Source organism: Choloepus didactylus, chromosome 5 (assembly GCF_015220235.1).
Source record: "Choloepus didactylus isolate mChoDid1 chromosome 5, mChoDid1.pri, whole genome shotgun sequence".
In the NCBI taxonomy this organism is placed as follows: Eukaryota; Metazoa; Chordata; class Mammalia; order Pilosa; family Megalonychidae; genus Choloepus; species Choloepus didactylus.
This window is the reverse complement of record NC_051311.1, coordinates 27,697,657-27,720,761: the sequence shown is the minus strand read 5'-3', so window position 1 is coordinate 27,720,761 and position 23,105 is coordinate 27,697,657. Positions and strand designations below refer to the sequence as shown.

Sequence of the window (23,105 nt, the reverse complement as noted above, 5' to 3'; positions counted from 1 at the left end):
AAAGTTTACTCTTCTTTACTTTAGACAGTTGCCTCAAGAGTATTCTCTTTATGGCAAACAGTGTCTGCAGTTAGTGCCTTTAAGTGAGGATTTGTATTGCATGTTTTAGAGTCCTTATTCAAGGGCACTTTCAGATAGGTCAGAAACCTGGCATCTCTTGCGCTCCCACTCATCTGGGAAGCTGGTTTCTCCATCACCATCACTCCATTCTTGGCCAGGGGACCCTCTGAGGACACGGCAGAGAACTTCGGCTCCCCAGACTTCAACTTCAGTTCTTTGGCCCCTTCTTCTGCTGAAGCAGCATAAGGAGGTTTACCCTGAATTACTCCATGGGTTTTATAACCTCTCCCATAGTACCTCCCACCTCTTCCAAAAGTTCTAATCACCAGGGTGGAAATAACTCCTTTAGGACGTCCTCTGGCTGGTCCTCCCACGGAGACCACCTGCAGGGAGAAAGTCTCCCGGCCACCCTGGCCGCACCTGCTCCCAGCCCATTGGCCCGCCACACTGCCAGCTAGTTCCAATTTCCAGCCCTCAGAAGGTATAGGTTGGACTCTGCCCTGTAACTTGCTAGTCCTGCTGCTGCCACCACCCGGAAGGCACGGTAAGCACCTGTTGCTACAGCTTCCACATAAGGGCCTCGAAAGCCACAGGCTTTTGCAAACCCCCTGCCCTGAGATGGTGGGACTGGCTCCAAGTGTTGAGGATACATGGAAGCTGGGTAGAAAGACAGTGCAGGAGGTGGTGGGAAAGGAAGTGGATGGTTCTGCAGGGAGAAGTTCAACCCCTCTAGCATGCTCTGACGCATCTTTTCTACCTTGGCAGCTTGCTGGGCCTGACCATCACAGAGGTCAATGAGCAGGGTCTTTTCCGGGCTGGCTTTGAGCACTGGAAGAGTGTGCCATCAAAATACATCCAGGGACAGCAGTGCTCAATCACCTTCTTTTGAACATCAAGTATATGTAACACCACCACCACCAAAATAAAATACACAATATGTCCCAAAAGAGTTGGAAACTGAGCAAAGAAAATTAATTTGTCAAGTAGAGAACCCCATTTTTTTTCTAGGGAATTAGGGTAAGATATTCTGAGACGTACCAATGAGTGATTAAAAGCTTTCAAGGTTGAGCTGGTGCTTTAGTGCTCTGACAGTGTTAACCAGCAAGTGAAGAATAGGTAACACCTGTCTTAAAGGGCTACACATCAGTGCAAGCCAAACATACATTGCGTTTGGCAAGGACTGTGAGATGGCTGAGTTAGTTTTGTATACGGGATTTTTACAACCCTTAATTATATTTATCTCTGTTATTGGTTTAAAACATGGCATTTCCCTGCATCCCTATTCTATTCTTCATGTCTTAGAAAGCCTCTTAGATTCCCCTACCCAAATGGCATTCACTGTCAACATCCCTGGTTTCCAAATCTAGAATGCCATCACTTGGCACAAATTGAACAATCCCAGAGCAAGTATTGTTGCTTACGACATGTTTTCAGAGGTGATTAATTATCAGAGTATTATTTTACTTACTCTGTAATTGCAAACTGATTCTGATTTATGATTTACCATTTGAGTGAGTCCCCCCACACTTTTCTAGGCTTTGGTCAAACAGCCAACCCTCAGTTTTTGAGACCTCCTCTCATTATGAAAAGATTCCACCACCCTAACTCTGAAACTACTTGGATCCACCACACATTGGAGCTACTCTGATTAAAACATTCAAAACTCTAAGAACAAAACTTTGTCAAACAAAATTTAAATTAAATTAGCTCAAGGGAAAAGAAACCAGTTTCTCAAACTGACTCACTGTGCCAGTTTGAATATATTATGTCCCCCAAAATGCCATTATCTTTGATGTAATCTTGTGTGGGCAGATGTATCAGTGTTGATTAGGTTATAATTCTTTGAGTGTTTCCGTGGAGATGTGACCCGCCCAACTGTAGGTGGTAACTCTGATTGGATAGTTTCCATGGAGGTGTGGCCCTGCCCATTTATCGTGGGCCTTGATGAGTCTACTGGAGCCCTATATAAGCTCAGACAGAAGGAGCAAACTTGCTACAGCCAAGAGGGACACTTTGAAGAATGCACAGAAGCTGAGAGAGTAGCTACAGATGAGAGACTGTTTGAAGACAGCCATTGAAAGCAGAGTCTTGCTCCAGAGAAGCTGAGAGGACAAACACCCCAAAAGCAACTGAGAGTGACATTTTTGAGGAGCTGCAACCTAGAGAGGAATGTCCTGGGAGAAAGCCATTTTGAAACCAGAACTTTGGAGCAGACGCCAGCCACGTGCCTTCCCAGCTAACAGAGGTTTTCTGGATGCCATTGGCCATCCTCCAGTGAAGGTACCTGATTGTTGATGGCTTACCCTGGACACTTTATGGCCTTAAGACTGTAACTGTGTAACCAAATAAACCCCCTTTATAAAAGCCAATCCATTTCTGGTGTTTTGCATCCTGGCAGCACTAGCAAACTAGAACACTCACCATCATCACCTTGGGAAACCTGTTCCATGTTCATTTCCAGAGCACACGTATCAGAGCAGACCTCTCATCAGTGTCCAGCCAGATGGGAACAAGCTCTTCTGGTTTAACTAAAGATACGGTTTTAAAATTCAGTCAGCCCCTCCTAAATAGCACAGAGCAACCATCTGCAGATAGAAAGTTTTCCCTAGGTTTGTATCTCTACTTGGCACAGGTAATAAGAGTAACCTGATGGCAGGTTTAGGGAAGAGAGAGAAACAGAAAGGAGAAACAGGGAGGTAGGGGGAGGGAAGGAGGAAAGGAGGGAGAGGAGAGGAGAGGGGAGAAGAGGGGAGGGGAGGGGAGGGGAGAACCCAGCTGGTTTGAAACCTGAGTAGAGTCAGATTCGTTCATGGTCAAAAGCATAGTATCAGGCTATCTGGAAATATGTAAATTTTAAAACAATGATATACTTTGAAATAATATCAAACTTAAAAAAAAAAATCATCACATCAGTTTAAGGAAGTCCCATATTGTCTTCACCCAGATTCCCCAATTAACGCTTTACCACATTAGCTTCATCCCTCATTCCTCCCACCCTTGCCATTAACAATATCTTTTTTCTGTACCCTTCGTCCTTAAATGATCCAGTGTGCATTTCCTACAGACAAGGGATACTTTCCTACTTACAGCTGTGAAGCCAGGGAATTAACAGTGGTACAACACAGCCATCCACTCCACACACCTCATTAAAATTTTGCCAGCAATCTCAACAATGTCTCTTTTTTCTCTCTGGTTCCTGCTCCCATCCAGGAATATGTATTACATCAACTGTATTTATGAAAAGTAGGAACAAATAGAGAATGTCTATTAATTCCACACTTATTCAGCATTGTTTTAGGGGTTTTAACTAATGCAATCAAGCCACAAAATGAAATGTTCTGTAAGTATTGAAAAGAAAGAGACAACATTTTTATTTGCAGATGATACAATTGCATACCTAAAAATTCCAAAATTCTTTTATAAACTGATAGCATTAATAAGATAATTCAGTAAAAAATCGTGGGCTACAAGATAAATATATAAAAATCAAAAGTTTTCCTCTATAATCACCTACAAGTATACAAATAAAGTTTAAAAAATCCCAATGAATTGAGTAAATCCTTAGGGAAAAATTTATGAAAAAGAGATCTATAAACACTAGAAAATTTTAATGAAAAACATAAAATAATACCTGGGCAAATGAAAAGATATACCATGTTCCTATACCTATACCAGAATCCTCCAAGACTAATATCTAAATTTAATAGATATACAGTAAAGTTTCTAGTGTTGTGAAGAGTTTTTAAAAATATTTTTGAAACCACATAAAATATTTAGTTTATACGAAAAATAAGTGTTTGAGCATTACAAAAATATTTATATCTAAGATGAAGGGTAAGGTGGTCTTACCTTACTAGATCACAGAGCTTCCTATAAAGATACTTTAATCAAAACAATATGACATTAGAACAGGCATAGCCAAAGAGATCAATGGAATAGCATAATGGTTCTAGAGAGAAGAATAAATATAGATTGAAACTTAATACATGACAAAATTGATGTTTCAGTTCTGAGGGAGAGGAATGATTAATAAATTTTTGCTGGCATAGTTGGTGGAGGGGTTTCCATATCAATTTGTTCCTACCACACTACCACAACTTAAAACAAACAAAAAAAGGTTCTACTTGGACTAAATAGTTAAATATTGAAAAATTAAAATATTGGAAGAAAATTTAGGAAAGTATTTGCGTATCTTCAATGACGGGAGAGACCTCAAGGTTTCTTTTAAGATAGGAAATCCATACCAAAAATATAGACAAATTAAATAAATAAATTTCTTCCTTCTCTCCTCTTCCTCTTCCTCCATCTTCTTCCTTCTTGTTATTATTATTGTTATTGCTATTATTATTATTATTATTATTATTGCTTTTGTTATAGCAAAGATACCAGAAACAAAATCCAAATACAAACAATAGCCTGGGAAAAATATTTGCAACTCATGTGCTAGACAAAGGGTTGAAATTTCTACTCGTCAAGAATCTCTTAAAAATGGATAAGGAATAAAGAATGAAAAGAGAGAGATAGAAATGACTGGCAGAGAAATGAGCAGGCAAGTCATAGTAAAGGAAATTAAGATGCCTGAACACATAGTAAAACTAGTTAAGATCAACTGGTACTCAGGGAAGTGAAACAATTAAGAAACATTGAGCTATCATTTTTTTAATTCATCTGCTCTCCAACCTAATTTTTTTTTAAAGAGATATCAGCTAGTGAATGTGAGGTTCCAGGGAAATGTGCGCTCTTCCCCAGACCTGTGGGTACTGGGTTTGCTATAAACTTTTGGGAAGGTAATTTGGGTGTGTTTCAGTTTGCTAAAGCTGCCAGAATGCAATATACCAGAAATGGATCGGCTTTTACAATGAGGACTTATTAGCTTCCAAATTTACAGTTCTAAGGTTGTGAAAATGTGCAAATTGAGGCATCAACAGGACGATACCCTTTCTGAGAAAAGGCTGCTGACATCTGGCATTCCTCTGTCACATGGGAAGGTGCATGGTGCATATGTCCTTGTTTCTCAGCTTCTCTGGGGCTTCTCTGAGTTCTCTGATTCTCTTAATTTTACCTATGTGTCCTTTAATCTCTTATAAAGGACTCCAGCAAGAGGATCAAGACCCACATTGAATGGGGTGGGTCACATTTCAACTGAAATAACCTACTCAAAAGGTCCCACCTACACCCACAGGAATGGATTAAAAGAACATTCAGCTGATGGCTGAGGGCTGGTGCTGGCAGCCCCCCAAGAGCTGGGAGAATAAGAAGGAAGATCCTGAAGGGGGATCTGGGCAGCCCATCACAGGGCAACACCACACCTGTTGTGTTCCTGTTGATTAAAGGGCCAAAGGCAGTGCCTGGAGCCTGAGTTTAATAATGAAAGAACTCAAGGTCAAAACTAATTTTCCTTTTAATTTTCCTGGATGACCTATCTTTTCTTTGGAGTATGTACCTGGGTTCTTTGGTTGAAAGAAAGAGACTCCAGCCAACTTAGGTTAAAGGAAATTTTTGGAAGGATGTTGGAAGGATATAAGGAATGAAGATCCTAGGTTGGAAATGGGCAGGAATGGAGCAGCTTGGGAGGCAGGGAGAGAATAGCAGAAGGCTCATGCAGGAGAAATTTGGCCGGGGCACCCCCACCTGGCATTTTCCTCCTTTTTGTCAGGGGGCTAATAATTATTCCAGGGCAGAGCATCCAATCAGTCTAGCTAGGGTCTGGCCAATGAGAGGGTGCTTTCCCCAAATGAGTACCGGGTGGGCAAACGTCAACAGGCATCCTGTGCGGTTCATGACTCCATCAAGATCTTATACCTTATCCTATTGAAAGAGGAATACAGAGGGGAGAGCTTGGGTGAAGTTCTCAGCCCACCCAGAGCTTTGTTTAGATAAATAAGCAAATGTTATCATGGTGTCATTTAGTTGACAAGTTTATTTTGCAAACACTCTTACAATTCGATCCTGTATATTATCCCTGTATTACCCAAACCCCAGGGGTGGGCATTTCTGGGGCACTTGGAGATTATTTTCATTATTCACATCCTTCTCTCACTGTACCCAAACCCTCCATCCACTCTGGGAAGACTTGCATCATGTGTATTTCTCTGTATTGTGAATGGAAATCAGTATTTCCTCTCTCATGCATGCTTTAATTTTCAGTTTCCTACGACTAGAAGGAAGTGTTTCTTGTTAAAGAGATTTCAGAATCAGGGACTATATGTGTGCAGTTTCTGTAATTGAAGATGCTGCTTCCTAATTCTCTTTGCCAAGTCACTTTGCTCCCATTCTTCCAGTTGGTCTGAAGCAAGATCTCTCAAGTTTAGCAACCACCATCCTTTCTAGATAAATGTTTTTTTAAAAGCATGTCAATATGACCTGAAACTAGCAAGCTACAACCCAGCAGCCTTGAATCTTGAAGACGATTGTATAGCAATGCAGCTTACAAGGGGTGACAGTGTGATTGTGAAAGCCTTGTGGATCACAGAACTTTTATCCAGTGTATGGATGGATGAGTAGAAAAATGGGGACCAAAAACTAAATGAAAAATAGGGTGGGGGGGTGATTTGGGTGTTGTTTTTTACTTTCATTTTTTCTGGTACAAGGAAAATGTTCAAAAAATGGATTGTGGTGATGAATGCACAACTATATGATGCTACTGTGAACAACTGATTGTACATTTTGGATGATTGTATGGTATGTGAATATATCTCAATAAAATTGAATTAAAAAAAAAAAGCATGTAGATATGCACACGCAGCTCCTCTCCCAGCAACCTCCCTGCCCTCACCACCAATTCAGTGGCATTACTGCTGACCCAGTTTCAAACTCTCAACCTGATTAGCAATAGGTCTTGAATTCCCAATAGCCACAGGGCTGGGAGGACCCAAGTAATAAGGTGGGGCAATATTTTCTCAGCCTTTCTCTCCTTGCAATTGGTAAATGAGTTCATTTACTTGTCTTCACAGGGAATTTCATCAGTTTGGGGGAAAAGGGAGCATGAACCCCAAACAAGACAGTGAGAGGTGAGGGTCTTTGAAGAAGGCAGGAGAAGCGGTAAAGGAGGAGGTGGGCCAAGCTTTATAAAACCAAAGTGGAGAAATGGTGTCTCAGAAGTTGGATCTAGAGGCGACTGTAGAGATAATTTACTCTAGTACCACCACCCACTCCACCCCATTATTTTACAGAGAACTGCTGAGGCCTGAATGGTTTAAGAAATTTGGCCAAAAGCATTCAGAGAAAGACGACATCACACCTCTGGAAACTGGTGTTTCTCCAAAACAGCTGAGGTGACCTAGGAGCAGGATTATCACAGGACAGGCAAATAATCTGAATTTCAGCTATACTAAAAGATTACTGTAGTGGATGCTCTGAGGAAGATGGAGTTTCTCTACTTTCCTCTTCCTTTTAATTCTGTCTGCTCAATTTTCATGTCCAACTCCAGGGAAATGATTGTTTACACCAAGAGAATTAGTCTGGCCAAGGCCAGGTATTGTTTCTAGAATGGCAGGGAAATGGGAGGAAATGGGAAAGAGATCTCCAGGTCAACCCTTACAGTGATTAGTCCATGTGAAATGGGGCCACTGGAGAACTGGTGTATTGTGTTTATTTCTTTATTTATAACTCATTTCCTTGATTTCCCTTATCATCTCTACTGGAGATATAATCAGATCACCTTCTGTACCAAGACATGCCAAACACAAGCTAGTAAGTTCTGACTTCCCCTTCTAACTGGATGTGTAGAAATTCCCAAACCACCACTGTTGGGCCTGTGTGAGGTTGCCACACCCTTCTGTGTCAGCAATGGTTATCACCAATCACTGAGTTCTCATATGTTGTGCCTGGACTGGACCTAGTGGTTTTTCTCAGCATAAGCCCCTGGAAGCCACTACCAAGCAGCCAGGTTTGGCATACAGGATAAAACACTGAGCATCCCTATCTTCACGGGACTTCTCTGTAAAGGCCCTGGGCCTAACTTGCTTTGCTGTTTGGAATATTCATGTGTCTCTCCACCCTTCTGTTTCTCCTTTCTTGGGATGCTGATATCTATGTTAGGTTTTGTGGCTTGACTTTGATCCCTCCATTACTGCCTGTATCTTGAAGGATAGAACTTTGTTGTTTCTGACCTCGCCTGTTATTCGACCTTAACTTTATTTACTGCTTCAGCTTGGTGTCTCAGTTTCCAATTTACTGGGCCTGATCTTTTAGGGTAATTCTGACAGGACTTCTTCCCTTTAAGATCTCTAGTCTCCCTGGCATGCCCCTTTTAAGGACCCAAATAGAATTGTGGGAAAAATGCAGGGTTTGATTCATATAAAAATATATTGTAGATACTGCTTTTGGCACCTGTTGTTTAAATGAAAAATGCAATCCAGTTTGAAATCGAAGAGGTTTGGTTAGGGAAGTTTGTTTACATCAAGTGTCCCCAGCATTTTCCTGGGTGCTTTACATATTATTTCAGAGTGGCTGGCAAGTGGTGACCGCTTAATTATAGCAACCCTCACTGAGACCAAGAACTACTAGGTTTGGCTCAGATTCATTTTGGATACTATTTGGATATTTTGGCTTGGAGCTAGTTGAATTGTTTTTATGCATACCTTTTTTTTTTAATGGATTCATTATGAAAAGAAACTAGTTCACTTCATAGGTCAGTGAGAAAAGTGTTTGGAATCCATTCAGTTTGGGGTTTTACAATTTCATGTGATGTATTATGGTGTTTGTTTGGCTCAGAATCTTGTTTCAATCTTTTACTTGAAGTGTTTATCCATGTAATTATGGGGTTAGAATGCAATTATGTCACAATGGCAAAATGGAGAACAAGGTAAGCTTTTGGACATCCCTTTTTAGCATAGAAGAACATCTATAGGATGAGAGACTATCATAGGCTTTTAGCTCTTGAAAAAATTCCTTATGCTGGATTTAGGAATGAAATGTTACTTTCAGTCTAAAACTTTAAAAAGCAAAGCAATTTTATTTGCAAGTGTCTAAGCAAATGACAAAGTCCATTTTAAAGCATATTTTGGCATTGATCAGGCATTTAGGCAATTGATAAAAATACAGAAGTCTTGCAACAGGATAATATCACTATTTTAAGGCATTAGGCAACCCCCGAGTCCCAGAGACATCACCTCTTTTATAGACTGTCTTCCCAAGTTGTGGAAAATTTTCTTTCATAATGTATCTCCCCTAGTCATTGCTACTAGTCATTCTCTTCATTTCTACTTCTGTGATTCGAACCCTGATCCCTTCATTTTGCATTTGGAATGATACCAAAGCCAAATCACTGTATTCCCATCTGACTCTTCTTTTTCTTGCTTTTTTGCTTAAACTTGTCTCCTATCATTATGGCCAAGAAAAAATATCCCTGTGCAGTCCTTGATCTTTTCATCCCTTGTTTTCCTTCTTATCTCTTTCTTTCCTTTAGATTCTTTGTCACAAAAGCTCAAGAATCAGTCTGACAAGGTAGAACTCTCTTTGGAGGGTTGGGAAAGACAGAGGCTGAAGTGAGCCAAGCCAAAAGTCTTCTCAGAGGGCAAAGGGAACAGCTAACTTGGAACACTTGTATATAAATAATTTTTATCCAAGTGTTCGCTAAATACATGTGCTTTAAACACACACACACACGCACATGTTTTAAGCATACAAAACACAAGATACATAGGATGGGGCTGTCTTATGCATCTCTGTCGCTTCTATAGAGTTTATAAAATTAATAAATACTCAGAATTTGATTGAACGTTGATAAATTTGGGAAGACAATCCTTACCCATGCTGTGTAAAAATCTGCATAATTGTAAGTCATGTTATAATGGGCTTTACTGTATTGTTTATATTTGAATCTGAATAATTTTATGATTGGAAATTAACAAAATATGCATATTCTAGATTCATAATTGTAATTATTCCAACAGTGATGGCTTGGGTTTTTAAGGTTTACTGAATTTATGTACGCTTTCTTAGACTTTATCACATACAAACTTAACATCACAAAGGACATGTAAAATCCTAAATTTCAAAAAGAGAGATTGGTTTTACTAAGTCTCATTATTCCATAATTATAGTCAAATAGTTTATTTTTTTCCCTTATTATTTCTTCAGTTCCAGGTGTTGAATAAAAGTAACTTTCAAAAGATGCCAATAGCTCTGGGGATTAGTACACCTGCTAAAAACCTGCTGAACAGTGAATGAGGCTTTGTCCATGTCACTGCAAAGGCTATGGTGGGTCTGTTTATCATAAGCAAGGAGACCACCTACCTACAATCTCTTATCCACTCCACTTTCCTTATTAAACCTTTAGAGAACATAAAAGATGTGAGAGTCCCTGTTCTTTCCATCTTCCAAAGAAAACCTTTCTGTATAAAAAGATGCCCTAAATCCTTTATAATGTTTCCATGCTAGGCAGAACCCTCTAAGAGCACACAGTGGTCTCACAAAGGCAGAAAGGACGACAATGCCAATAATACATGCTCTCTGTTGAGCAGTCAATTCTCTTTCTCTTCCCTGTTTCCCAAGAATAAAAACATTAATTTGTAAAATGGCAAGCAGGATATGCCATTTAGAGAGGTGCTGTCTTGAAAACCTGCTAGACTGGTTAACTGTCCAATGATGTTTGTGGATCAGGCGGAGGCTCAGCTTTATATTAGAATTAAAGAAAAAACAATCTATGAAAAGAAGGATGCAAATGGATAAAAATCATGAAGAGTTGCTCACAGTCATAATTACAGAAAGCCAAATTAAAATGAGTGGCTTTCTACCTATCAGGCCGGAAGAGGTTAAAACATTGCTAATGCAAATATTTTAAGAGACAGTAAGGAACTGAGCACTGCAACAGTGTTGTTGGGAGTGTGAACTGATAACCAACTTTTCGTATGGCAAATACCTATCAAGAATTCAATGTTTATGCCCTTTAACCCAATATTCCCACTGTTAGGAAATTATTCTGTAGAAATTTTTGCACAGATACACACATTGGTAAGAAGCAACTCAAATATTCTTCATTAGGGACTTGGTTGAATAAACTAAGTTATGGCCATATTATGGAATATTATGCAGCTGTTAAAAATTGTACGTATGTATGTACAGATATGAAAGATTTCCACAAACTGTCTTAACTGGAAAAAGTAAGTTGCAGACCCTTCTATACAACATGACAATGTATGATTCTATAAAATATTTTACATGGAGGAAAAGAAGAAAGAGGGAGAGGGAATGATAAGTTTGCATGGACATAGAGGAGGTTGTAGGAGGAGGATGGAATTCAGAGAGGTTTTTCACTTTCTAGGTAATATTTACCTATAATATTTGAATTTTTATAATCTTCCTGTATTACTTATGTAACTCAAAAACCTGAAAAAAAAAATAGCCATTTTAAAAGATTTTTCATAAGAATTTACCAGCTATTTCTTGGTATGGAGCAGAGGGTGTTTTCTTCAGTTGTGCACCTGAGCCCTTTACATACCTTCAGTCCTACTGTCAAGTATTGATTTCCCTCCAACCTATCTGGAATATTTTCCTACCTTAAGTCAGCACCAAAAAACACCCTCCTACAATCAAACAGCACTCATAATACTAGTTGCCTAAAGGGCTGGGACCGAGGTTGCCATGTGCCGAGGCCTTATCTCCTTTCGGCCTACTTTGCTCACATTAAATTTGCTGGAGTCGGGTCCTTTTAGCTCATATCTAAGCTCTGTCTCTTGACAATCTGATTTTTAGCAGTGTGCTATATTTCCCCTGACAATGAAGCAGTTTGGTTGAACATGGGAGTTTATTAGAAATAGACTTTATCAGCCTGTAGCATATATGTGGTTAAGGATCAGGCATGTGTGTGCACACACACACACTCAATCCTGCTCTTAGTTAAACGGCTTTCAGATCCTGCAGAGTTGAGGTGAGGTGTGTGGGGAAAAGCTGGAAAAGCCCCATTTATTCCTCTCTTCAAGCACCTTCCAGTGAGCTCTGTTGGCTGGTCAGAGTGAATTCTTACTCAGCTTACAGATATGAAATTAGATTTTATTGAAATATTTACATAGCTCATTGCTCATCACATGGAGGAATACACTAGAGCTGATATTTTGTACACATTTACATACATTTTAAAGCAATGAATGTTGACTATTTGATCACCCACTCTATTAACTAACCCATTCCATCAGTAGATATTCTTTTTACCACCTTCCCTTTTCTTTTTACCAGGCGAGATAAAATAGTTCCTGGCTCTGCTTAGCCTTGGCCCATATTTAATGGAGAATTTTACTGATCTCTCCCTTCCCTGTTTCTATTTCCAGGCATATTCTAAACTGTGAGGGGACTAATATTTGACCTGGGCCTGGGCACATCCCATCATCCTTCTCTTTTGTATCAGAGTAGCACCTTAAAGTTTACAAAACACTTTCTTTTACAAATATTAGCATTACCTCAAAGAATGCAGTGAGTGGACAGGGCAGATACTTATATCCTCGTTTTAAAGATAGGAAGCTCAAGGAGGGTAGGTGGTTTGCCCAAGATTACACAGAAAAGAGAGCAGCCCAGAGGCGGGACTAATATCTAGGTTTTCCGGCTTCCAATCCCGTCTCTTCTGTCGCATCACTGCCAGCCGCCCTTTGTTGAGAAGATGCGGAGGTGCCCGGGCCTGGGCCATCAGATCTCCTCCCCTCTCCCCAGGACTTCCCGGCCCGGCTGCTGACGTGATAACGTTTACTAAACAGGCCTCTGCAGCCCTAGGGAAGTGGTAAATTCAAGAGTTTTCCAAGTCCTTTGACAACCTGCCCACCTCACCAATGACTCCAGAAAAACTTGGAAACCCACTGTTCAGCTGGTTCAGGTGGATTCCAGGAGGCTCCATCGCGTCAGGGCGAGGAGCACCATGACGGCATCTAGTGCCGGGAACCGGCCGGCGTGAGGTCTGGGGCTGCCATGTTGGGCCGATCTAGCTAGAGATTTTATTAAATGGCCAGTCCTGGCTCTCGGTGGCTTAAGTTAATCTCTGAAGACACTGCTATCCTGCTATCACGGAATCCCCTTTTGCCTGGTCCTATTTTATCGGGGAAATGAGCTGCACAAACTAAAATAACACTGTCAGGCTGACTGCAAGCCGTTTAGATTCGTAGGCTTCCTGGCCTGGGGGACCTGAGACCCCGAGGCTGCCGCGTCCCCTCACGACCGCCCTCCCTGCCTGCCCTCTACCCGCCAGCTCCTGCGCCCTTACAACAGCTAACCCGACAGGCAGCATCTGCAGACCGGCCAGGGTCTAGAACGCCACAAATACACCAGAGGAAAAGGACTCCACCGCCCTCATTCTAAAGAACTGAGATCAGCGTTTGAGGCACTTTGACCAGGTTTTGGGCAGAGTCTTCACAGGTCTGTTGGATGCTGTAAGGGAGGATAAGGAAAAAAGGATTTGTGCATAGGAAATGGAGACTGTGCAGTTCCCAGCCGTCTGGACACCTTTCCAATGTTTTCCTTCCCCCCTCCTCCGATTTCCCTTCAGCTGCCATTTCAGCGATTTCTCCCAGACACACCTCTCCAAATCTGCAAGTAATCCAGGAAACTAAAAGCTAGGACTGCCATTTGCTAATGTCAGATTTGAATGCTTGAGAAATATTTTCTTTATATTTTGTTAAAATAATTCTCCATTTAAACAAATGATTTTAAGATTATTTTCATTAAAAAGAGAACACATTTCCCGTTCCGCATGGAACCACAAGGCACGACTCCTTCTGTGTTCCGTGTTGCTCTGAATTCAGATGATGGTGAGTTCAGTGGCTGGCAGAGGGTCCGTGGGGAGTTGTGAGGACTCCCCATGTGGCAGAGTTTGTGTGGTGTGGAAAGACCTCCTTGCACAAAAATATTCTTGCTACCTGCTTGGTAACGGTGACTCAAATTGCCCCATAAGGTATCTGTCATTGGTTGAAGGGCCCTAGTTAAAACGAAAATGCCCCTGAAAGGGGTAACACGCTATTATGATGATTATTCTGCTGTTAGTACCTGATTATCTTTTCACCCACTTTCTTTGCTGAGGCCGTAAAAGCCCTGTGGGAATGGGCCAAGGCTGGGCTAATTCTGGTGGTGGTGGTGGTGGGGGGCAGTGGGGCAGAGGAGAGTCTAGGAACTGGGCAGTGTGGGGCAGGGGCAGCCCCGGCAGAGCATGGGAGGGAGGGGCTGGGTTATCTGCTCTTTCTGGTTTTGCTCAGTCCACCTTGGCTTGCAGTTTACTTGGATAGTTAGGTGTAATTTCAGGAAATTCCTAATCCAGCTTCTATACGAGGGATGCCCCTTGTAGGACCCAGAAACAGAGAGAGGTTCACTGATGTGGGTCTGATTCCAACCAGAGGGGAAGGCTGCCTCTGTCCCTCTGTAACCTCAGGGCCCAGCACCCACTGGTTATAGTGCTTCTGCTTCTTACTGAAACTAGAGGGCATTTTATGAGAGGAGACACTGAGAATAGAAAATTATCTCGTTTTCCTTCCAGTGGTTGTCAGTCACCAATTATGGGCCATTACATTTTGTTTTGCTATTTTAGTGATCACCTCCTGCTCCCCTATTCTCTTTAAAAATGGATCCAGCTACATGGCTGACAACATTCCAAGTCCTAAATGTCTTATGAACAAAATTACTTAGATGCTGGAGTTTAACAATAGTTACCATTTAAATCCAAGCAAATTACAATATAACCCAAGTTCCAGGTATGGGATTAAGTTAACGATCAGCTCTATCAAGTCAAGACAGCACTGATTTACCCAAGTAGGTCATTCCTAGCACAGAAAACAGGAAGAAAGCAAACACGCATCACATGTTTTAGAAAAAACCCACCATGGTTTGAAAATAATTTTATACAGTCTTCAGTTTGTTTGCAAATGTGGGCAGGTGGGCATTGGCTAGATGACCGACGTTTCAGTCTGCAGGAACGACTGGGCTCTGGAATTCCGGTGGAACTGCAGGGCACTTTCTGAGCCATTTCTAGAAATTGAAGAGCTATGGAGTCTATAATCCCGGCTCATTGACTGGTTGGGACAAAAGCTCCGCCATTTTCTTTTCAGCTCACACTGTACCTGGGGAAATGACAAGACAGGGTAAAAGCAACATTGGAAGTGGGGAAGAGCAGACAAATGTGTAAGCTTGAAAAATGTGAACTCAAGGTGCTTTCTAGAAAAAAATACCACCACTGAATAAACCACAAGTTTTCCCTTCTGACCATTTTTGGGGTAAGTTGGTGGTGTTGACACCTCTCTACACCCTCACCAGGTGGACAGAAATAAAGGATACTCTTGCAAAAGAGGGTAAAGGAATGGAGACTGGAACAACTTGAGTTAAGGAGCCAGGAAAAAGTGTGTTAAGATTCTACAACCCAAAATTTGGGATTAGTTTAGAAAGACCTTCAATGTCATAAGACTTATATACCAAGATTCTGAGATAGTTAATTTATATTTTTAGAAAAGATTTTCCCAAGAAGCTAGAGGGATATGATAATACTTTAGACAAAAGTTCATTGTTTCAGTTACTGTTTTGTTGTGGGGCAAGGCAGGGAATATATTTGCCATAATGAGGGCTCTTTCCTCTGAGTCTGGAGTGAACGAAGACAGGTAGGTGTAGGAGTTGCTTCTTCAATATTAAGAAAGGAGAAGAACAGCACAAATAATAGCAGATTGGCTCAGCTTTATCAAAGAGCTGCTAGTGAATGTGATACAGTGAAGAAAGAAACAGCCAATAGAATGGAGGCTGGGGGGGGGGGGAGTTGCACGAAGCAGGTGAAGGGGCGTATAAGCGGGGAGGAGAGGGTGTCTGGGTGTGTCACCACCAGGGTGTCCATTCCCAGCCCATAGTCAGAGCCAACCATCCTATGCCAGGCACATTTCCCTGGGCCCATGTTTAGGGATCGTCAGGTTCACTTTTTATCGTCTCTCTGAGGAATGTGGGAACAAAGAAGATGGTGGCAGTGGCATCAAACATTGGGAGAAGCTTGTGATCTTCCTAGGCTTGAATTTCCTGTTACTATATACTACAGTTCCTGATGCTGGACTGGGATTTGGCATTTGAGAGTCTGCTGGAAGAAGCAAAGGAAAGATAACTTTGGTAAAAGCATTTCATACTGATGGAAATAGAGAGAAAACACTACATAGAGGTGCACAAAAGGGAAGAGTCAATGAAGTTTTGGCAATGAAATCTTGGAAAAGGTTGGGACAAATTGATGGCTATATGGAAAATGATGGCGTTTAGACCAGGAGTCACAACACTTTACCTTGACAAACCCTATTTCCTAAAAAGTCCCTGAGCACTGTGAATCTGAGGAGAAACATGTTATCACCAATGATTTGTAACCCCTTCCTCTGTCTTCCCATGCTCAGTCCACATGGCTCCCCAAATGTCCACAAATCACAAGTCAAGGGACAAGAGCAATACAGTGACTAAAGGAATGACAGGCTCACTTTCAATTACCTAGTTGGATAGTTTTCTTTACAAGAATTTGCAGAAAACGGGGCAATAGATATTGCATGATGTGGAGAGAAAAGAGATCAAACTTTTGAAAATGGCTGCTGGAAGTGATGGGAAGAATATGGCTGAAAGAAAAGTGAGTTATGCCTTCAAAACATCTTATGGCTGAAATAGTCGTAAGATGCGCAGGGAGTGAAATTAGGAGAGAGTAATTTTTATATTCAGAAGTATGGCCTGACAGGAGACTTGGGCTCTCTCTGATACATGGGTAGACATTTTAGGAAGTACCTCACCAACTGAAATATTTGTACTTAGTATTGAGGAGTGACAAAGGACTTACTTCACTGTTCAGAAAACAGTAGAGAACCGCCACAACCAGGCCCTGTGAATGAGAAAGAGTCATCAGAGAACAAAACTGAATTGGTGCAATAGAACACAGGACTGCCTTTTCACAAATGTACCTGAAATGATCCGATGCACAACTCAAATAGTATTTGATACTTGGAGGAAATGCGGATAGGAAATACAGCAAACACCATATAGTGAACTCCAAACAATGGGATCAGCAGCAATGTAGACTTGGCAAGTCTCCTACACCGAAAGAAAAAGGAAATTGAGCTGAGCTAATGAACAAAGCAGGTTGTATATGTGAAATCTTGCTACCATTTTTTTTTTGAAAATTTACTTTTTAGTCATTTTATAAAAGCTTTTTCTTTTGAAATAATTTCTTCAAACTTACAGAACAGTTGCACAAATAACACAAGCCCCATACTGAGAACTCCAATATATCCCCCTGCCCAATAAACCAGATCTACCAATTTTAATACTGTGCCACCTTTGCCGAATCATTCTATCTAATCTATCTTCTGAACATTTGCCAGCAGTTTGCATACATCCTACTTCTTGAATACATAGTACTTCCATGTATTTTTCCCACAAACAAGATATTCACTTATATAATCACTCTAAATATAGTCTATCAAATTCAAGAAATTTAACATTGATATAAAGTTTACAGTCTATGTTCCAATTTTTTATGTCTCGATGTCCCCTTGAGCCTTTAGCCTCCATTATTAGATCCCACCCAGTATCATGTATGGCATTTAATTGTCATTATCTCTTTAGTCTCTCTCTTTTCTATAAATTGCAGAAACATATATACAACATAAATCTTTCATCCCAACCCTTCCCAAGCTACCATTCAGTGGGATTAGTCACATTCATAATGTTGTGGTACTCTCACCACCATCCATTACTAGCACTTTCCCTTCACTCCAAACAGAAATGCTGCACACATTTGGCATTAATTCCTCACTGTCCCTGCCCGCCCCTCTCCATAACGTGTACTCTACTTTCTGTCTCTATGCGTTTGCATATTCTCTGATATTTCCTTTGTACTTACCACAGGGCTTGAATTTAACATCCTAAATCTATAACAATGTTGTTTGCTTTGAAACCAACTAAATTTCAATAGCCTACATAAACTATGTTCCTATGCCCCTCTGTCCCCACACCTTAATGTATTCTTGTCACAAATTATATATTTATATGTTATGAGTCCTTCTTGCCTCCATGGTTACCAATGAGAAATCATCACTTTATCTTATTGAGGCTCCCTTGTATGTGACATGTTGCTTCTCTCCTGTGGCCTTCAGAATTCTGTCTTTATCTTGGCATTCGACAGTTTGATCACAACATGGCATGGTGTGAGTCTATTTGGGTTTATAGTATTTGGAGTTTGTTGAGCATCTTGGATATGTTTTTTATGTCTTTTATTAAATTTGGGAATTTTAAGCCATTATTTCTTTGAATATTCTCTCTGCTCTTTTATCTCTTGTCCTTTTTCAAGTCCCACAATGCATACATTGGCACTTTTGATGGTGTCCCACAGGTTCCTCAGGCTCTGTTCACTTTTCTTCTTTCTGTTTTCTTTCTGCTCCTCAGACTGAATGATTTCAATTGTCTTGTCTTCAAGTTCCCTGATTCTTCTGCCAGTTCCAATCTGCTGTTGAATTGCTCCGGGGATTTAAAAATTTCTGTTATTGTGGTCTTCAGCTCTGTTTGGTTCCTTTTCATAATTTCTGTCTCTCTGTTGATATCCCCTTTGTGTTCATCTGTTGTTTTCCCAATTTCCTTTAGTTCTTTGCCCATGTTTTCCTTTAGGTCTTTGAGCATATTTAGGATCATATTTAAAAAGTCTTTGTCTGGAATATCCCAAGTGTGATCCTCCTCAATGATGGTTTCTTAAATTTTAATCTTCTCCTTTGCTTGGGCCATCACTTCCTATTTCTTTGTATGCTTTGTAATCTTTTGTTGAAACCTGGATATTTTGATATTCTAACATGTTATTGCTGGAAGTTAGACTCTGTGTCATCTATTCATGAAGTTTATATAGAGCTAGTGTTTTGACAGAACTTTCCTTGAATGCCAGTAGCTAACCAAACAAACCTACACAAAATGACAACAACAACAAAAACAAAAGAGGGAGAAAGAAAACACCTTTCTTAGTCTTTGCAGAATGGCTTGTGGGAGTGCTCTCCTTCAGAGTTTATCCATACAAACAGTTCAGAGAATAGCTCCAAGTCAAAGAGTAGGTGCCTTGCTGATCTTTTCTCTGCATTGTTCTTGACTTGGGCATGTGTGTTGGCCCTAGGAATTCCCCTCTTTATATGGATACACATGTCCCCTCTTCTCTAGGAAAGTTTCCTCACAGTCCCAGGCACTGCCCTGTTTGTCCTACAGCCAGCAGTCCCTTGCTCTAGGTAGTAAGTCTTGACCTTTCTCCCACAGTGTTCTGCAGGAGAGCTGCCTTCTACATGCAGGGCAGGTTCTGTACAGTGAGGCCCTCAAGCAGTGACTGGACTGGGTCACACATACATGCTCCCAGTTTGTGCACGAGGATTACTCTGCTCTCTCTGGACCTGAGATGTGCAATGGGAGCATGGGTCAGCTCGGTGCTGGGTCAGTGAGGGGTAGCGGAAGGGCCAGCCAGGGCAACAGGAGATCCTCCCACTTTGAAGGCCTTTCTCTTGATATGGTGCTTTGTTACTGCAGTCCTTTAACTGTTTTCTGGAGCTTTGAGAAAGATGTTTCTGCCAGTTATCCCTGGTTGTTCAAAGCTTCTATAGGGGGATGGAACTCTGAAGTTTCTTGCTCCACCATTTCTCTCCCCCTCCCCCGTTGTGGTTAGAATGTGCAAATGTGATGATAAAAATGATTTTCCCTTTAAAGTGGTAAATGTCTTACAAGAAATTTTGAGGAGTATGCCAAAGACTACATTGTTATTAGTAGGTCTTACTGTTCCACTTGTAATTGGGTTTAATAATCAGATTGTATCACCAGCATTTAAAGGTCAGATGCGAATTTGTTTCAGATCAAAAGAGCAGGCTCATAGCACAGGTGAAATCCCAGTGGAACAAACATTATTAAGAAGTGAGTGTTCTTTAAAGCTTGGCTATTTATAGATCCTGGCAAACAATCCATGAGAACACTCCTTTGTTGATCTAGTTATGAGTTCTGTAGACTCAGGTAAACTGGGATGTAATTTATCTGTCCATCAAAGAGTTATGTACCCTCCCAAATAAAAAAAAAAGTAGAATTTCTGCTCATTGCATTGTATGCTGAAAATCAAACAGCTGAACTAAATTTTACCTTCACCATCACTGCAATTATCATCCTTCTTTTGTCCTCCCCTACCCCTCCCCACCAAACAAAAACACTTCAATGTTTATGACCTTCACCTGCTCCACCAACATTACCTAAGCCACTGTTGGCATGCACCAGAATCACCTGAAGTGCCCGTTAAACCACAAGATTGCTAGCCCCAAACTCTAGGGTTTCTGACTTGGGTCGGTCTGGGGATGGCCTGGGAATCTGCATTTCTACCAAGTTCCAGGTACTGCTACTGCTGCTATCTGGGGACCACTCTTTGGGATCCACTGGTCTAGGCCAATGACTCTCAAACTTTGCTGCATATTAGAATCATCTGGGGAGCTTTTAAAAATCCATAATGTCCTGCTTGCTCCTCATTCCAATTCAATCAGATCTCTGTAGGTGGGACCTATATGTCAGTAGTTCAAAAAATTTCCCAGGTGATTCCAATGTGTAGCCACAAGGGAGTCTACAAATGAGGATAATTATCTCATCCTTGCTATGCAACTATGGTCTGCTGATCAGGGGCACTGGGATCACTGGGAAACTTGTGCCCAGTGCTGTGTCTCAGGGGACAGCTTGGGGCTACTGAGTCAGCACCTGCAATTTAGCAATGTAGGTGATGGGGACACACATTAATAGGGTTTGAGAAGCGCTGCCCTTGCCAGATAAATGGAAATCCAGTTAAATTCTCAACCTACACAACCACATGGTCCTCAAAAAAATGTGAATTGAGGGGTAAGGAATGAAGCTGTCCCATTTTTGCTCCACTCCTCCCACCATCTTTTGTTAGTTGCCTCTCTCAACACTTTTAAGAAAATCAGTAATTTCTTTTATTTTTAAGGCATCTGCCTCAAAGCTAGCACTCATAGACCAGGAAGGTAAGTTGTAGAAATGTGTTCATTTTTTTCCAGATTCTCTCACAATAAAACAGGAGTTTATAACGGGCAGAATTTCCCCTGAAACTGACTGTCTACACAGACCCCAGAAGGCTCGGCCCACTCTCCAGCCGGATGTGAGCACAAAGCCTGCAGGGAGCCTTGAGTCATCAAGGAGGGTTTCATCATTGACAGACTGCACTGCTGCCCATTTGCAAATCTGCACATCTAACTTTATAAAGCCCCATGGTTCTTGTTGTATTTAACATCTCTGTTCTGTATTAGCCTGGTGAATAAGAGATGGGATTCTGTAGGGAGCTATGCCCTTTAGTTAAATGTTAGAGAGAGAACCGGCTTAAATGTCCATTATTAATTCTAAAGAAGTTTGCCATTATACTAGTTTCTAGAAAAGAGACGTCAGTAAGGATGATTCTTCTTGGACCCCATCCACAGACGTTTTGTTACTTCTCTCACAAGGTAGTTATATATAAAAAGCATACAGACATGACCCAGAAGGCAGGAACATGGAGAGACACTCTGCCTTTTTGTTATCTTGGATAAAGAACAGATTCTATTATATTATCCCCACTTAATTTTGTTTCCAAAATAAAAGCATCCATCTCTAAGACCTACTTAACTAGCACATCTAAAGAACCAAAAGAAAAGGTCAGCAGAGAAGCTAAACAAGATTTACAGAAAATCGAAAGTTTAATTTGATTGAAGGGCAACCAAGACCTTACCCCCTTTGTCCTTACAGTTGCAAAGGCCTGGGGGCAAGCCCCAGGAACTGGCCTGGCTTCTCACCTGAGTGTTCAACATGCTCCATGGTACAGCCATCTGCTACATTATCATTTCTGGGTTTGACATGGAGCCCCATCTCTAAGTCTCACTTTCTGTACAGCCTTTAATGGTGGGCTGGAGCAGAGTAATTCCTTATATTTGATTTACTACAGTGGAAAAATCAGATTTATCTGTTCATCAAACTCTTTCACAATGCTTATTGGTACCAGGCACTAATGCCTTTCAAATATTAATTCAATTTACCCTACTGACATTTATTTTTATTATTCCCATTTGACAGATAAGGAAACTGAGACATAGGGAGGTTAAATCACTTAGCCCAGGCCACTAGCTGGTATGTAACCCCAAGCATTTGGTCTCCACAGTTCATGCTCTTGATCACTGTTTGTTCAAAACTATCTATCTAAAGCCATACTCTGCATTTTCTGTAGGAAGGAAGGTAAGGAAACAAGTGAGTCAGACCCTGTGCTGGACCTTCCAACCTGCAGGATCTCACTGAATCCTCAAAGCAGCACTGAAAAGCTGCATCAATCCCATTTTCCAAGCAAGGAAGCCAAGGCCCAGAGAAGTCAGGAGACCCTCCCAAGGTCACACAGCTTGTAGCATGGCTGCAATTCTAACCCTGATCTTTTTGACTCTGAGGCTCCTGTTGGGCTGGACTGACCACTTCAACACCAAACTATTTGATATTTTATTTAAATTTTATACTTGAGTTGTGGATTTTATTTTTTACTTTATGAATTCTTCATAAGAAATTATAGAATCTTTAAATTTCTTTATAGATTCCTCAGATTATCATTGATTAGCTGGATGATCTCGGGTAATTTACTTAATCACTTGTGCTTCTCTTTCCTCATCCATTGAATGGATATGATAACCATCTTCCTTTAATTATTCTGTCAATAAACATTATCTGCAAGATCTAGTATTAGGTTTTGGTAGTTAAATGATACGCAAGATAGACACACAGCCATGAACATATGGTCTCTCATGGGAAGGACAGAATTAAACTCGAAATGAGAACAATGTGTGGCCAAGGAGAAACGACAGAGTACATAATAGAAAAGTGGGCAAAATGCTTCAATAAGCACATTCACTAAAGAAGAGATCAAAATGGCCAGGAAATAAAAAGAGAAGGTGTTTCACTTTAATAGTCACGTAAATGCTGCATCACTTTGCACAAGATACTTTTCTCTCTGAGCTTCAGAGACGTGCAGATCATATGTAAATTAGCAATGCATATACTCCTGGGACTAAATGAGAAAAAAGTGGGCCATTAGCTGGTTGCCCGCTTATCAGACC

At 40.9% G+C, this 23,105-nt stretch overlaps 1 protein-coding gene and 1 pseudogene across 3 annotated transcripts in view; both read right to left on the bottom strand.

The window, feature by feature from the left end:
* Positions 1-5: 5 nt before the first annotated feature.
* LOC119535218 lies at positions 6-12,886 on the bottom strand (annotated as a pseudogene).
* VIPR2 (vasoactive intestinal peptide receptor 2) overlaps positions 8,991-23,105 on the bottom strand; it is a 176,265-nt gene continuing 162,150 nt past the window's right edge. For 2 of the 3 annotated variants that reach the window (XM_037835705.1, XM_037835704.1), the window contains 3 exons: positions 16,935-17,064; positions 16,814-16,855; positions 8,991-15,092 (listed from right to left, as the gene is read on the bottom strand). In XM_037835705.1, coding sequence (XP_037691633.1) covers positions 14,919-15,092; positions 16,814-16,855; positions 16,935-17,064 — 346 coding nt within the window. In that variant the 3' untranslated portion in view covers positions 8,991-14,918. The remainder of the gene's footprint in view (positions 15,093-16,813; positions 16,856-16,934; positions 17,065-23,105) is intronic. The other variant, XR_005216905.1, reaches the window with a different exon arrangement.